Source organism: Phocoena sinus, chromosome 21, assembly GCF_008692025.1.
Source record: "Phocoena sinus isolate mPhoSin1 chromosome 21, mPhoSin1.pri, whole genome shotgun sequence".
In the NCBI taxonomy this organism is placed as follows: Eukaryota; Metazoa; Chordata; class Mammalia; order Artiodactyla; family Phocoenidae; genus Phocoena; species Phocoena sinus.
This window is the reverse complement of record NC_045783.1, coordinates 10733096-10747072: the sequence shown is the minus strand read 5'-3', so window position 1 is coordinate 10747072 and position 13977 is coordinate 10733096. Positions and strand designations below refer to the sequence as shown.

General features: G+C 52.6%; 1 protein-coding gene across 9 annotated transcripts in view; it reads left to right on the top strand.

Moving 5' to 3' along the window:
- ARHGEF10 (Rho guanine nucleotide exchange factor 10) overlaps nt 1–13977 on the top strand; it is an 89661-nt gene that overhangs the window by 49735 nt on the left and 25949 nt on the right. For all 9 annotated transcript variants that reach the window (XM_032618147.1, XM_032618149.1, XM_032618145.1 and 6 more), the window contains 6 exons: nt 1079–1249; nt 2724–2869; nt 3713–3894; nt 12522–12637; nt 13021–13148; nt 13322–13422. In XM_032618147.1, coding sequence (XP_032474038.1) covers nt 1079–1249; nt 2724–2869; nt 3713–3894; nt 12522–12637; nt 13021–13148; nt 13322–13422 — 844 coding nt within the window. The remainder of the gene's footprint in view (nt 1–1078; nt 1250–2723; nt 2870–3712; nt 3895–12521; nt 12638–13020; nt 13149–13321; nt 13423–13977) is intronic.

Sequence of the window (13977 nt, the reverse complement as noted above, 5' to 3'; positions counted from 1 at the left end):
CCCCCAGAGCTCGGGATCAGGCCGTGGCCGTGGCTTTTCTGGGCCTGCCGGTTTCCACTACGTGGTCCCCCAGGAGCCTTTGTCTTTATCCCGACTCCCGTGTTCTCCCCCGCATTGTACCCCAATAAGTAACAGCCCGGCAGCCGCCGCGCACCCCGCTTTCCTCCGCTCAGCTGTCCGTCCACGTGCGGCGCTGGTTCTGTGGATGGTGCTGGGATCCGGGCGGGCGCGACCCAGCTGCGCTGCTGGTACCAGAGCGCCTGTGAAGAGGATTCATTTTGCCTTGTAGGGTTTGACGTGGCTCATAGGGAAGCCATCGCGTGGAGCAGTGTGTGTTGTTCATTCAGACGGGGAACGTGCGATGGTTAGGCGAGTTCTTTCCAGACCGACGAGAGCAGGAAGCTTAAAAAGACAGGGCTGCTGAAGCTCCCAGGGGGCGGGCGGGCCGGGTGGCCCGGGCAGGGAGGCCTTGGTCTGGCTCGCCCTCCTCTGCGAAGCCGGCAAGGTGACTGCACCCGGTGCGTAGACGTCCCCCTCGAGAGTTGACTCAGAGCCTGGAGTTGGCTCTCACCACGCTCGCGGTGCCATTGGTGCCTGTGCCGTGCTCCTGCAGGGCCGCCACGCTCCGCCCAAACCAACGGCTCAGAGCTGGGCGCTCAGGACGCAGACCCACCGGCGGGAAGGGGGCTCCGGCCGTCTGTGGGTCCACTGGTCTGGCTCACACTGAGAACAGCAGCCTGACCGTTACCAGAGAGCAGAGATTTCTGAGGTCCTGGCGAGCTCGCAGTAGGGATGGGTCCCTTCCTGGAAAATGGTGTCTTGTTTCCATTCCCATCCCAGTTTAATAAGGCAGTTTTGTTTTTGCAAAAGGAGCTTTGAACGTTCAGCCAAATTGTGACTCACTGAGTTTGTTACCCTTTCCCAGGGCTTACTTTATTCCCCAGAAGCAGCGGATGCCAGGGCCAGCCTCCGGCTGCCAGAGTCGCGGGATGCTGTCGGCGGGGGTGCGCGGTGACCGCCCGCTGCTCCCACCCCCGCATCACACGTCCGCCTCCCCTCTGCCTTGTTCCTCCTCAAGGACATGCTGAAGAACACGCCCCGAGGACACCCCGACAGGCTACCCCTCCAGATGGCGCTGACGGAGCTCGAGACACTGGCGGAGAAATTAAACGAGAGGAAGAGGGACGCTGATCAACGCTGCGAAATCAAACAGATAGCAAAAGCCGTAAACGAGCGGTACCTGAACAAGGTTGAGAGTTTTCCTCTCTGTGCTGAGGCTGCTCTGCTTCGTGCTAATGAGCCTTCGCTCCCTGAGCCACTTATTACTAACCTCCTGGAACCTCTCGGCGAGTCCCTTGGCCCAGAGTTCTTGACTGAGGGTCCGTGGAGAGCCTCGGGGTCACGAACGTTGCAGTGTGCACAGAGCCTTCGTAGTCTGTGCATTTTCTCAGGAAAGGGGCTCGCAGATTGACTAGGTCCTCACATGGACCCAGGACCCCAAAAAGGCTAAGAGCCACTCTTTTAGCCGAATTTTACTTTCAAAATGCAGCGTTTCATCCTAGTCCTACTTGAAGCATAGATACTCACGTGCATTCTTACTTGTGTCCACGGTGCGTGGACTGGGCTGTATTTATCATGAAGAAGGGACGCAGAACACAGCATGAAAGCAGTTCCTCAGCAAAGCTGTACCTCAGCTTCATATTTACAAAGCCATCTTCCTGCCACCATAATCCAATTTCACATAGGCTTTGCCGTTTTTATCTGAAGCTCTAGTCCACAGGAAGAGGTTAATGGATATGAGCTGTGCTAAATAAGTCAGCAGGGGTACTTTCCTACTGGATACTGACATCCAGTGATTTAACTACAAGAACTTTATTGTCATATGTTTTAAGCTTCGGTTTTCCCTGATTCTCCAAAGGATTTGTACAGGAATTTTTACAGGCAGAAAATTCCCTTCACTGATATTCTCGAGGTGGCTCATGTTGTTTAAAATCCTGCTTCCCTATGGTACCCGAATGTCTGGGAACCCCCGACAGTCCGAGGGCCCTCAGAGGTGACGCATTGCTTACCGTTGCGCTAGTGAGGATGCAACCTCATCCCCGTGAGGTCGACCGGCCAGTGTGGACGTCTGGGCCAAGGACTCCGGATTTCCTTCTGGGCTGAACGGCTAAAATAAGTTCTGTATGACCTATGTCACTTTACTAATAAATATGAAGCCTCTTTCCGGAGAACCAAGAGTACTTTGTTTGGCCCAGAGAAGTAAAACATGGCAAACCATGAGCAGTCAGGAGGTTTTCTTCAGTTTGCTGTCCTTGGGAAAAGTAAAATCACAGACATTCCCGGTTGATACGGTGTCCTAAGTAACAGAAAGGTTGGGGTGACCGTCTGTGAGGATCGGAGCGTGTATTCCGAGGAGTGACTGAAAGAGAGAGAGCACATTGAGTGACGGGTGAAAACCAGCGGAGCCCTCGTGGCTGCGTCAGCATCTCATAGCTAGAGAAACTGCTCACGTAAGGAAGTTAGATCCCTGCCACTGTGTAGATTCCTTAAAAAAAACCCACTTTTTAAACTCTATACTGTACGTGCACGAAGCGTGATTGGGAATATAAGGATTATCTGTAGAGAAAAAAGAATCTATAAAACCTTGATGTTGTCTCCTCGTGTATTTTGCCAGGCTTCATTCTCATTGTTCTTCTTTTTCTCGGTGGTCTTTGAACGTCCAGCTTCTCAGCAGCGGGAGTCGCTACCTCGTCCGCTCCGACGACGTGGTAGAAACTGTCTACAACGACCGGGGGGAGATCGTGAAAACCAAGGAGCGCCGGCTCTTCATGCTGAATGACGTGCTCATGTGCGCCACGGTCAGCGCCCGGTAGGTCAGCGCCCGGCAGGTCAGCGCCCAGTAGGTCAGCGCCCGGCAGGTCAGCACCCAGTAGGTCAGCGTCCAGTAAGATGCATGGCCCCGCGGGGAGCTCTGTGGTCACAGGCGGTCTGTGTCTCGGTGAGCGGATGCCTTCGCTTCCCCTTCACTCTGGACAGATGTGTATGCAGAGCTCAGCCTCTCATCCTGTGACTTGCATGGGTCCAGGGAGGGTCCCCGACTCACTGCTGGTGGAGCTGAGGGACGCGTGGGTGGGTTTTCTCTGTAAACATCAGGCAGATGTCAGAGCTGGAAACTGAACCGAACTCCGTTTCTAGCCATCCTGAATCAGCTATGGTTCCTGTCCATATCATCGTTCAAATCCTTTCTCATTAGTTGCTTCTCTATAAATATGTTTTTGATGGTTTTTCTTATAAAATTTGGGTATATTGGGCTTCCCTGGTGGCGCAGTGGTTGAGAGTCCGCCTGCCGGTGCAGGGGACACGGGTTCATGCCCCGGTCTGGGAAGATCCCACATGCCGCAGAGCAGCTGGGCCCGTGAGCCATGGCCGCTGAGCCTGCGCGTCCGGAGCCTGTGCTCCGCAACGGGAGAGGCCACAACAGTGAGAGGCCCACGTACCACAAAAAAAAGAAAAAAAAAAAAAAAGAAAAAAAATTGGGTATATTTATACTCTGTGAAAACCCACTGTGGAACCGCGTGGTCAGTCCTGGTGAGGACGCCAGAAGCACCCAAGCCCGCAGTTCAGAGGCGTCTCTCTTGAGTCTCCAAGGGATGAGGCGTCCCGTGACTGATTCCTTGGCTGTGCCTGACACGAGGGTTTCTGCCCCTTGCAGCACCTCCCATGACAGCAGTGCCCTGACATCGACCGGCCAGAGGTATTTGTTGAAGTGGAGCGTCCCTCTCGGGCACGTGGAAGTGATAGAATACGGCGGCAGCGAGGGCGCGGGGGAGAATGGCAGGGGTCCCGTGGTGCCCGCGCCCGAGAGCCTGGCAGCGGTGGCCGGCACCAAGCCAAGTGAGTGATGCGTCTCGGACGCGCTTGCAGGTCTGGGGCCGCCAGGGCTCTGATGTAACCTGCTTGGTCCTCAGCCCCTCACCGTGTCAGGAGACCTGGTTAAGACGTAAATCTGTCGGGTGACACGGTCCTAGAGCCTGTGCTTATTAACATTGGCTGGCGCACGTGGACACACGTGCCAGCCGGGAGTCTCCTCTCTGAGCCTGTCCCCGTCGGGGTCTGGGGGTGGGGGCCCTGCCCTTGGAATGCATTCCATCTTCCTGGTTCACGTCCTGTCCTGAGCTTCCCGCCAGCAGCTGCGGCAGGGGCCATGCTCTCTCCGGAGGGTGCGTTGAGTGGATGCAGAGAAGGTCCCAGAGAGCGTGGGCCTGGGTGGTGGTCTCAGCTCTGCCACCCCTTCCCCTTCCGTCTCCACGGAGGTGGTGCCCGCCTGTGCCTTTCACAGAGAATCGGGGGAAGAGGGTCCCGGCACTCGCCCAATAGTCTTATAATACAGTTATTGTTACTAAACGGTCTGAAGATTCTAGATTTTGAACTTGGTGTCATAATCATTACTTTCTTCTTCTGTTTTCTTTTTGTTTTGCTTTGTTGTTATCCAAGTAAAGCCTGGCTAAGTTTTACTCACTCACTGGCCTTGGCCTCTGAATTGTGGAGCACCTAGGGTACAGTGAATGGGAGCTTTCCATAAATTGTTTTATATATAAAATGAGCCTTTATATTTAAATTTATGATACTAAAAATAAGTGTGTCAAGGCTTCCCTGGTGGTGCAGTGGTTGTGAGTCTGCCTGCCGATGCAGGGGACGTGGGTTCGTGCCCCGGTCCGGGAAGATCCCACGTGCCGCGGAGCGGCTGGGCCCGTGAGCCATGGCCGCTGAGCCTGCGCGTCCGGAGCCTGTGCTCCGCGACGGGAGAGGCCACGACAGTGAGAGGCCCGCGTACCGCCAAAAACAAAAAAAAAACAAAAAGTGTGTTCAATAACCTTTTAGACTGTGTTGTTTCTGACACGGTCAGAAGGAGGCTGCTTTTGAAAGATGCAGCTTTTCTGAGCGAACATGCACGTTCATTTGGGTTTACAGGAACAGGTCGCGGTGACTGTTGGGTCCCATCTGATAGGGCGTCTCTTTTATTGTTTGTTCTTCTGCGCCTGATGTGAACAGCCTTGTGGTTTGGTGGTCTGCTAGTTGCTTGAGCCTGTGCTCCTAAACTCCTGAATTGCTGATGAAAAAATCGTGCTCCTGTTTAAATAACGTGCATACCGTCTCAACTAACAATCGAAATACCAAACTTCTGTGAGGAGGGAGCAGCTGAGGAGTGGTTTCGGGAGGGGGACACAGTGGGAAAGGGCAGGAGGGAGAGGCGGTCTCCCAGTTGACTTGATTGATTAAAATTTTACTTAGTGAGAGCAACGTGAAGATTTTGTGTGTTAAATGTTCTTAAAAATCCGTTTAAATTACTTGGAAGTATAGCAAATCCTATTTATGTCTTGGTTTTGTGAACAAAAATAATGCCTTTGTGTGTATTACAATGGAAGCAATCCCAAGGTGGATTTGTGATCAAGATTGCCTCACTGTGTTCAGATCTCCAAGGATGCCTTCGATCCATGAAGTAGATGCTGTGTTACAGGGAACGCTGTGTTCTCACGTTCAACTTCTAATTTATGGTTCGTACTGAGCCAACTTAGAATAAGATTCACGTCAGCAGTATTAAAAAGCAGAAAGCAGGATGACTTAATTTGTAAAATATTACACGCGAGAAAGAACCTGGACTGTTTCCTGCTGCATTTGAGCCTTAGACGTTATCTCGAGCTCCTGTCAGCTATGGCCCTACATGTTATCTCGAGCTCCTGTCAGCTATGGCCCTAGATGTTATCTCGAGCTCCTGTCAGCTATGGCCCTAGATGTTATCTCGAGCTCCTGTCAGCTATGGCCCTAGATGTTATCTCGCGCTCCTGTCAGCTATGGCCTTAGATGTTATCTCGAGCTCCTGTCAGCTATGGCCCTAGATGTTATCTCACGCTCCTGTCAGCTATGGCCTTAGATGTTATCTCGAGCTCCTGTCAGCTATGGCCCTAGATGTTATCTCGAGCTCCTGTCAGCTATGGCCCTAGATGTTATCTCGAGCTCCTGTCAGCTATGGCCCTAGATGTTATCTCGAGCTCCTGTCAGCTATGGCCCTAGATGTTATCTCGAGCTCCTGTCAGCTGTGGCCCTAGATGTTATCTTGAGCTCCTGTCAGCTCTGGCCCTAGAAGTTATCTCGAGCTCCTGTCAGCTGTGGCCCTACATGTTATCTCGAGCTCCTGTCAGCTGTGGCCCTACATGTTATCTCGAGCTCCTGTCAGCTATGGCCCTAGATGTTATCTCGAGCTCCTGCCAGCTGTGGCCCTAGATGTTATCTCGAGTTCCTGCCAGCTGTGGCAAATGCAGATACGTAATCCTCATTGTCTGTCAAAAGAAAATGTCACTCTGTAGAGTACATCTTTTTCTTCATTCTGAGTTTAAGGAGAACTTTGCTTCCAGGTTATCTAGCTGCTCACTCTGGCTTTACAACTGGTGATACTGCTAAGTCCTTAAAGGCAGGACCAAGACCACTGAGTGGTCCCCAGATAGACCTCAAGACCTGAGAAGTTGCTGTAGAATCGGGGACCCTGGATCCATCTCCATCCAAGGATCCTCTTACTCTTATGGTTTCCATTACATGTGTGGTCGGATGCCAGGAGAACAAAGGCTAAGGTCAGAGAAGGATAACAAAACAGTTGCTGATAACGCAGTAGAATATCTGTCTCCTGGAATAAAGGAGAGCAGAGTGAAGGGGATTGTTAATGTTTAGGCAATGCTGGCTTCTTGAGGAGAAAGAATTAAGGTGCCCATTCGTCCCTTAACAGGTCTGTGTCATCAGCAGATTGTGACAGTGGGAGTTTGACTGGCTGGTGTCTTGGTGCAGGTATCCAGGTGGGGAGACTCCCGGGGAGGACATGTTCTCGGTCCAGCTGTCCTGGGAAGGGCGCTTTGCAGAGCCGCTGCCCATGCTGGTGTTCACGTTGTCCAAAACTCTTTTAATAGTCCTAGATACATGTTGCTTCTTAACTTTTTATTTTATTTTGGAGTATAGTTGATTAACAATCTAATGTGTTAGTCTCAGGTGTACAGCAAAGTGATATAGTTATATATATACATATATCTATTCTTTTTCAAGTTCTTTTCCCTGTAACATTTAACCTTATAGGTTATTACAAAATATTGAGTATAGTTCCCTGTGCTACACAGTAAGTCCTTGTTGGTTATCTATTTTAAATATAGCAGTGTGTACATGTCAATCCCAGACTCCCGAACTATCCTTCCCCCCCCGATTCTTTCCCTCTGGTTGACCTAGAGATTTGTTATACTGAGTGAAGTAAGTCAGAGAAAGACAAACATCATATGATATCACTTATATGTGGAATCCAAAAAAAAATGATACAGATGAACACAATTCACCAGTGTTACGTGCAGGGTGTTACCAGTCGAGGTGCCAAGTGGACAGACAGTGCGGGGGGCGGGCGGGGGACAGGATGCTCTGGGTACCGAGTCTGGAGATCAGGGGCGATGCTGGCAGAGACGCAGTCAGCGCCGTGGGCGCAGATGTTTGCCTGGGATCCTGGTTTAGTGCGTGCCTCTGTAGCTTCCTCATCCTTAAAGTGGGTTTAATTTTTAGCTCTGAGCTGTGAAAGGGGAGTGTGGAGTAGATGGTTTTCAAAATGCCTTCTAGATTTAAAAAAAATGGTTTTTAACAAACTAAAGTTTGCTAATTCTGAATGTGCTGGAAGACGGGACTCAAGCCCCGTCAGCTAAGTTAGAAGTCCTGTTCCCCGTTGATATTCATGTGACTGTTCTGCCGTTTGAACGACTCTGTTCTGAAGCTCAGTGCTGCAAGACTGGGTCTGCTACTCAGCGGCGGAGACAGCGTGGCCCCTGCTGCGTGCCTTTGCTTTGCACCCTCCGTGTCCTTGAGTTGTGACACGTGATGGCCTTAAACGTTTCCCTCTAGTGCAGGGCCCTGCAAGCTGGGCTCCCTGGGTTGGTTTAAGCTTCCAGCCCCCGGAACTGACTTTGCAAAATTCTGTGCTAATAGCGTCTTATTTTTACCCTGCTCCACGCTTTCTCAGGAGGTGGGTTTATGAGAAAATTTCCCTTTTGCTAGAAATAAGGTGACGCTGTAGAGTGTTTTCTTCATTTAGTTCCCACAAGTGGGCCCTAAAGCGCCCCCAGTTTGCAAGGAATTGTGCCAGGTGGGCTCCATGGAGGGTGTGAGGGGCCGTGGCCACAGTGCCGGCTCTGCAGGGGCCTTGGGGGGATGAGCTGCCGGACCCTCGGAGAGTCACGTACACAAGAATGAGAAACCTTCACCACCCAGCAGCAAACGCTTCCCAAGGAGAGGTTCCTGAGACATTTCAACAGGAGAGAAGCAGCTAGATCTGGTTTAAAGGGAAGCGCTTTTTCATGTGTAAATACTGATACATGTCGTCTTGTAAAAATCGCGCCCATTGCTCTCCACTTGGTTACTTAATCCTTAAAATGGGCAGTAAAAGCCAGACGCGTAGCTGGGCCTCTTTGTCGCACAGTGAGACACACTGTAGGGGCACAGGACCGGCCTGGGCTCTGGGGCGCTGGGCGGCTGGACCAGCGTCCAGCTGTGGAGCTTTCCTGTCGTGGGGCAGGGACGCAGGCCAGGGAGAGCCGTGGTGGACATGGCGCTGACGTGCATGTCGGCGGTGGTCTGCCCTGTGCCCCCCGCCCCTGCCGGCAGCCTGCAGGGGAAAAGGTGGCAGTTCTAGGGAGCCAGGCGCCCCTGTTTGGAAATGGGGCCCTTGTTTGCCATCAGGAACTTTGCAGAGAGAATGGAAGGCCAGCCTGACAGTGTCACTTCCCATCCTGAAGCATTTACTGCGTGTCCCCTGTAGGCTGAAATCTAACACAGGTGCCCGGATCCCTGCTATCTGGCTGTGAAGGGGGAAGCCGGGGCAGTGGGTACAGCAGCTCAGGAATGAGGGAGGGGGCTACTGCCATGATTAAAAGTAAGCTGGAGGCTTCCCTGGTGGCGCAGTGGTTGAGAGTCCGCCTGCCGATGCGGGGGACACGGGTTCGTGCCCCGGTCCGGGAAGATCCCACGTGCCGCGGAGCGGCTGGGCCCGTGAGCCATGGCCGCTGAGCCTGCGCGTCCGGAGCCTGTGCTCCACAATGGGAGAGGCCACAACAGTGAGAGGCCCGCGTACCGCAAAAAAAAAAAAAAAGAAGTAAGCTGGAAGAGGGACTTTCCTGGCGGTCCAGTGGTTGAGACTTCACCTTCCAATTCCGGGGGAGCGGGTTCGATCCCCAGTCCAGGAGCTAAGATCCCACATGCCTCCTCGGCCAAAAAACCAAAACATAAAACAGAAGCAGCATTGTAACAAATTCAATAAAGACTTTAAAAGTGATCCACATCCAAAAAAAAAAAAAATTAAAAAAAAAAAACAAAAAAGCCGGAAGAGCCCTAAGCATCCTTACACTCCAGGGAGCAGCATCTGGGCAGGGGATGCCGGGGACGGAGCCCCTCTGGGGACGCAGGGAGGGTCTCCACAGTCAAGTGCAGAGGCCGGGGTGGGAGAAGGGCAGATAAAACCGAAGACCGGAGAAGTGAGCCCAGCTGAAGACAAAGCGTGAAGAACAAACAAGAAGCAGGTGCTCAGGGGCAGGGAGGAGGTGCTCTTCATGATACAAACAGAAGAGAAACCCGCGCGAGGTTGGCCGTAGTCTTGCATGTGAGGCCAGCCCTGAGGCAGACGGAGGGGCCCTGGACCGAGGGTCCAGGGCCGGAGCTGATGCTCACGCTGCAGGGCGTCAAGCTTTCTTTCAGCCGCAGATGCGACTTTGGGTCGACTCCATTCTGGAAGGAAAAGGAGGGAAAGTTCCCTGTTAGACCCGGGCTCCTTTGTAGGCACCAGCCTCGCCATCAGAGGAAGAAGAGAAGTGTGTTCCCCGTGCGGAAGCAGCTGCCCGAGAGGGACAGGGTGCTCGGCGGGGGCTGGCCTGCCGGGCAGAGGCCATCGTGCGGTCCAGGCGGGAGGGTGGGAGAGAGGCTCCCACAGAAGTGTGCGTATCCGGTCGCCAGACTGTGACCCGAAGATGTGTAATTTTTAACAGTCCGTTCTTCCTCGGTAAAAAAAAAGTCCTTGATTTGTAAGATATCAAACTTTTCTGAATGAAAGGAAAGTTCTGGAAAGGAGAACTTGTCCCGAGGCCTGCTGACTGCTGGGTGGGGCAGGTCTGCCTCTCTCGTTCAGTGGGGTGTTTACTCAGCCCCCACCCTGCATCCCTCTCGCCACCCCAGAACCACCCACTGTCTCTGGGTTGGATTCCGTCTGCAGTGTCTCCGTACCCCGTTTACTCCTCCTTGCCGCGCCTCCTGCCTGGAGACCCCCGGGCCCGGACTCTCCCACCACCCAGGTGGCTGGTGTGACGCAGGGGCCTCGGCCTCAGAGCTGCAGCCGGTCCATACCCGCCGGGGCCTGAGTCCGCACCACGGGGAGTCTCTGGACAGTGTTGCTGTTTCCTTGGCCACATGGACTCCACTTAGCTTTCAAACCCTGAATTTTCAAGCCAAATTGCAGGGGTTTCCATGGAGACGGGCGCAGTGAGAAGCCGTCTGCTCCCAGAAACCCAGGGTGCTGGGCATTGTGACCAGATGGTAGGAAGTCCACCCAACAAAAATCTTGATTTGCAGATCTGTTGTTTATATGAATTTAGCCAGAAAAAGAGATTCTTTCCTAAACTGAAAGTAACGTTTGGGAAAAGAACGACGGCTCTTTGTTCTGTCTTGTGTGACTTGAGTGGATGCTGTGGTGTTTCGTGCGCGTCCTCTGGGTTCATTAGCATCTAACTCGCTGTGTGTTTGTGTCCCCAGCGTGCCCTTCCATAAAGCATCTCTGACGCTCACCACATGTGTGAACTTTGAGATGTTTTCACGTTGGGTAAAGGCAGAGAAACTCCTTCTGCCCAATAAGGAAGATTCTCTAACCCGCCAGGAAAAGTCCTCTTCTCCCTCTGGGGATGGGGTGACTCAGGCAGCGTTGGTTTTATCCTTGATGAGATAGGATGGGGCTGGTGGGGCCTCGTGAACGCAGCTTTAAGGAGGAACCAGGCCCAGTCCTGTGACCTCCCGTTTCCCGTCCTCCCCCGTCTCCAGAGCCTGTCCCGGGCGCCCGCCGACCTCTCTGCTCCAACACGTGACTCTAGACCACCCTGGACGCTGGGCCTCGTCCTCCCCGGCTCCCACCCCGCCCTCCCTCTGCTTGGACAGCCTGGGCCTGTCGGGTCCCAGCTGCCGGGTGGTGGACGGCATCAGTCCAGTGTGTCGGGTTGGCAGGAGGCTCCTGGTGACCCAGGAGTCCGAGTGCGGCTGCCCTGGGGCTGCCCGAGCCCTTCTTGTTTTCACACCGAGGACCATCCGCCCACCTCCAGGGCGTCCCTGTGCGTTCAGGAGGTGCACAGAGGAATCTGCCCTTTCCTTCCTTCCTTCCTTTTCTTTCTTGTTCTGCCGTCTCTGTGTGAACCTTGCACTTTACCTACTCTCTGATACAGAGTAAAGAGGCTTTACAGGTACCTATTCATTTATGATCCTCTTGGTTACAGACACAGAAGGCAGAGTTCTAAATCAGCTCCAAATCTCTGCCCTGTCCCCCCCGGGATGGCTGCTCACACAGGGCTTCCAGATGACTCCACTGGTCAGGCAAGAGTTACACTGAGGTGCCTAGAAAGTCACCATCCTCACCATCCACCCACTTCACTCCCGAAACCCTCCGGTAGCTTCAGAACTCTTTGTGTGCTAACCGTTTGCTTAATGTCCCCCCAGACTTAGGTCATTTGGCTAAGCGATCGACCCGAGTCAGCGGTGGGTGCTGTTCTCGCGGGCGCTGGGAGCCTGTGCACCCACCCGGCTCACTGCAGGCCTCCTCTCCATCCTTTTAAAAAAGCGTTTAGAGAAGGCTCACTGGGGCGCTCAGGTTGGCGTTGGGAAGAGCGCGGTTGTTGAAACTTTGGTTGCGATTAAAGGTCATTTCTAGAGACCAGGGACCTTTTCCTAATGGTGATTACCTCAACGGTGCTTTAAAAATACAAATTGTGACACATCCGATGGACTAATTCACCAGCGTCCTTCAAAAATGTCAAGGTCACGAGGGAGAGATGGCCTGAGGCACTGACCTAGCAGACTGGAGGAGACTCATGGAGGTGTGACCGTTTCACGCGTCATGGGACCCGCCTTCGCGTCCCTGGGAGGCTGGCCTCCGTGCGGAAGCCAGTGAGGTCTGAGTAGAGCCCGCGACGGTTGGTGTTGCTACAGCAATGGGAGTTCCTGCTTTGCACGACGCTTCTGTGGTTCTACAAGGTTAACATCCAAGACCTGGTGCAGGGGGCTCTGTGCCGTTGCAGCTTTTCTGTAAAGTCTAAAATTATGTCAAAATGAGAGGTCGGAAAGGGAAAAGCATCTACTTACTTGAAAACGTTCACTTTTAGAAAAATCTGGATGAACTAGACTCCCTTCTTGTGTCTCCTTCGTCAAGCCCCGGCGTGAACACGCCTGAGATTTGTGCTCTTTGTTGTCTTGTTTTGCAGACAGAGTTTACGTGGGGCCGGGGCAGCTGTATCAAGATTTACAAAATTTGGCGCATGACTTAAATGTCGTCGGTCAAATCACTCAACTGGTTGGAAACCTCAAAGGAAACTATCAGGTGACAGTCGAAGCCACTTGGCTTAAGATTCTCTTTTAATTTCTCAGGCGTTGTCAGCGTGTGATCCCACCTCCCGGTTCTATCAAAAGCAAACACTGATGTTACTTTAAGAATCCATCTGATCGCGTATTTTCTCCTATTTCGGGGAAGGTGAAGCGCTTTTGGTGTAACTTCTGTTCATCCGGAGGCTGACTTGAGCGTCAGTTCTCTTAGGAATGTCCCAGCACCACATGACCCGCCTCCCAAAGGTGCTGTCTTCCTGATCAGATGAGTGTTACTGGTCTCCCTGGGTTTTTCATGTTTCGGCATCACTTTTTTTCTCTCCCTCGGGGTGGTCCCGTCTTACTAACATCTTTACGTGTGCTTCTGCATCTCCTTCCTAGAATTTGAACCAGTCGGTAGCCCACGACTGGACCTCGGGTTTACAGAGGCTTATTCTGAAGAAGGAAGAGGAGATCAGAGCGGCCGACTGCTGTCGGATCCAGTTACAGCTCCCGGGGAAACAGGACAAGTCAGTAAACGTCGGAAGGGAGCCTCCGGGCCAGCACCGAGAACAGGGCCCTTTGTCATGACGTGCATGTCTTCGCGGTTTGGGGATTGTATCTGAGGGGCAGGCCCCGTGATTGGGTTTCACACGATGGAGCCCACTGCGTGGAGTGCATTGTCTTTTCTTCTCCCCGGCAGGTCCGGCCGGCCGACTTTCTTCACTGCTGTGTTCAATACCTTCACCGCCGCCATCAAGGAGTCCTGGATCAACAACCTGCAGATGGCCAAGCTCGCCCTCGGTAAGAGCCGGTTGATCTCAGCTAAATGAGGCATGTTCGAACCAGACACAATGTCCGTTCCTCTTCTGTGAAGAAATGCACGCCCAAGAGGATGAGGTCACGGCTGAGAAGTAAACTTTACAACAGGTTCATCCATTCACCTGAAAGAATGTTTCCACGTGGGAAAAATCAACCCTAGTGCAGCGATTTTTAAGACATTTGTGTTATAATTTAAGGGTTGTAGGGGAAAAAACCTCACTTTTATTATAACAAAACATTAATATGAGTTGAGATGGTTCAACACAAGTGAAAGTCCTCTGAGTCTGTGGCCTGTGAGGCAGGACCCGGTCCCAGGTCTGGCCCACAGGATGAGAAAGTGATGGCTCGTCTCAGCCTGTTTCCTCACCCCTCACCTGTGAAATAAAACACAGGAGTGGACCGAATTGTCCCTGAAGACCCTCTAAGCACGAAAAATAAGTCCTGTGGTTCTATCAGAGATGGGAGTGACTCTGATTATTTTCTTGTCCCTACGTCCCTTTAGCCTTGCCTTCTTTTGATCTGTGTAGCAAACATTTA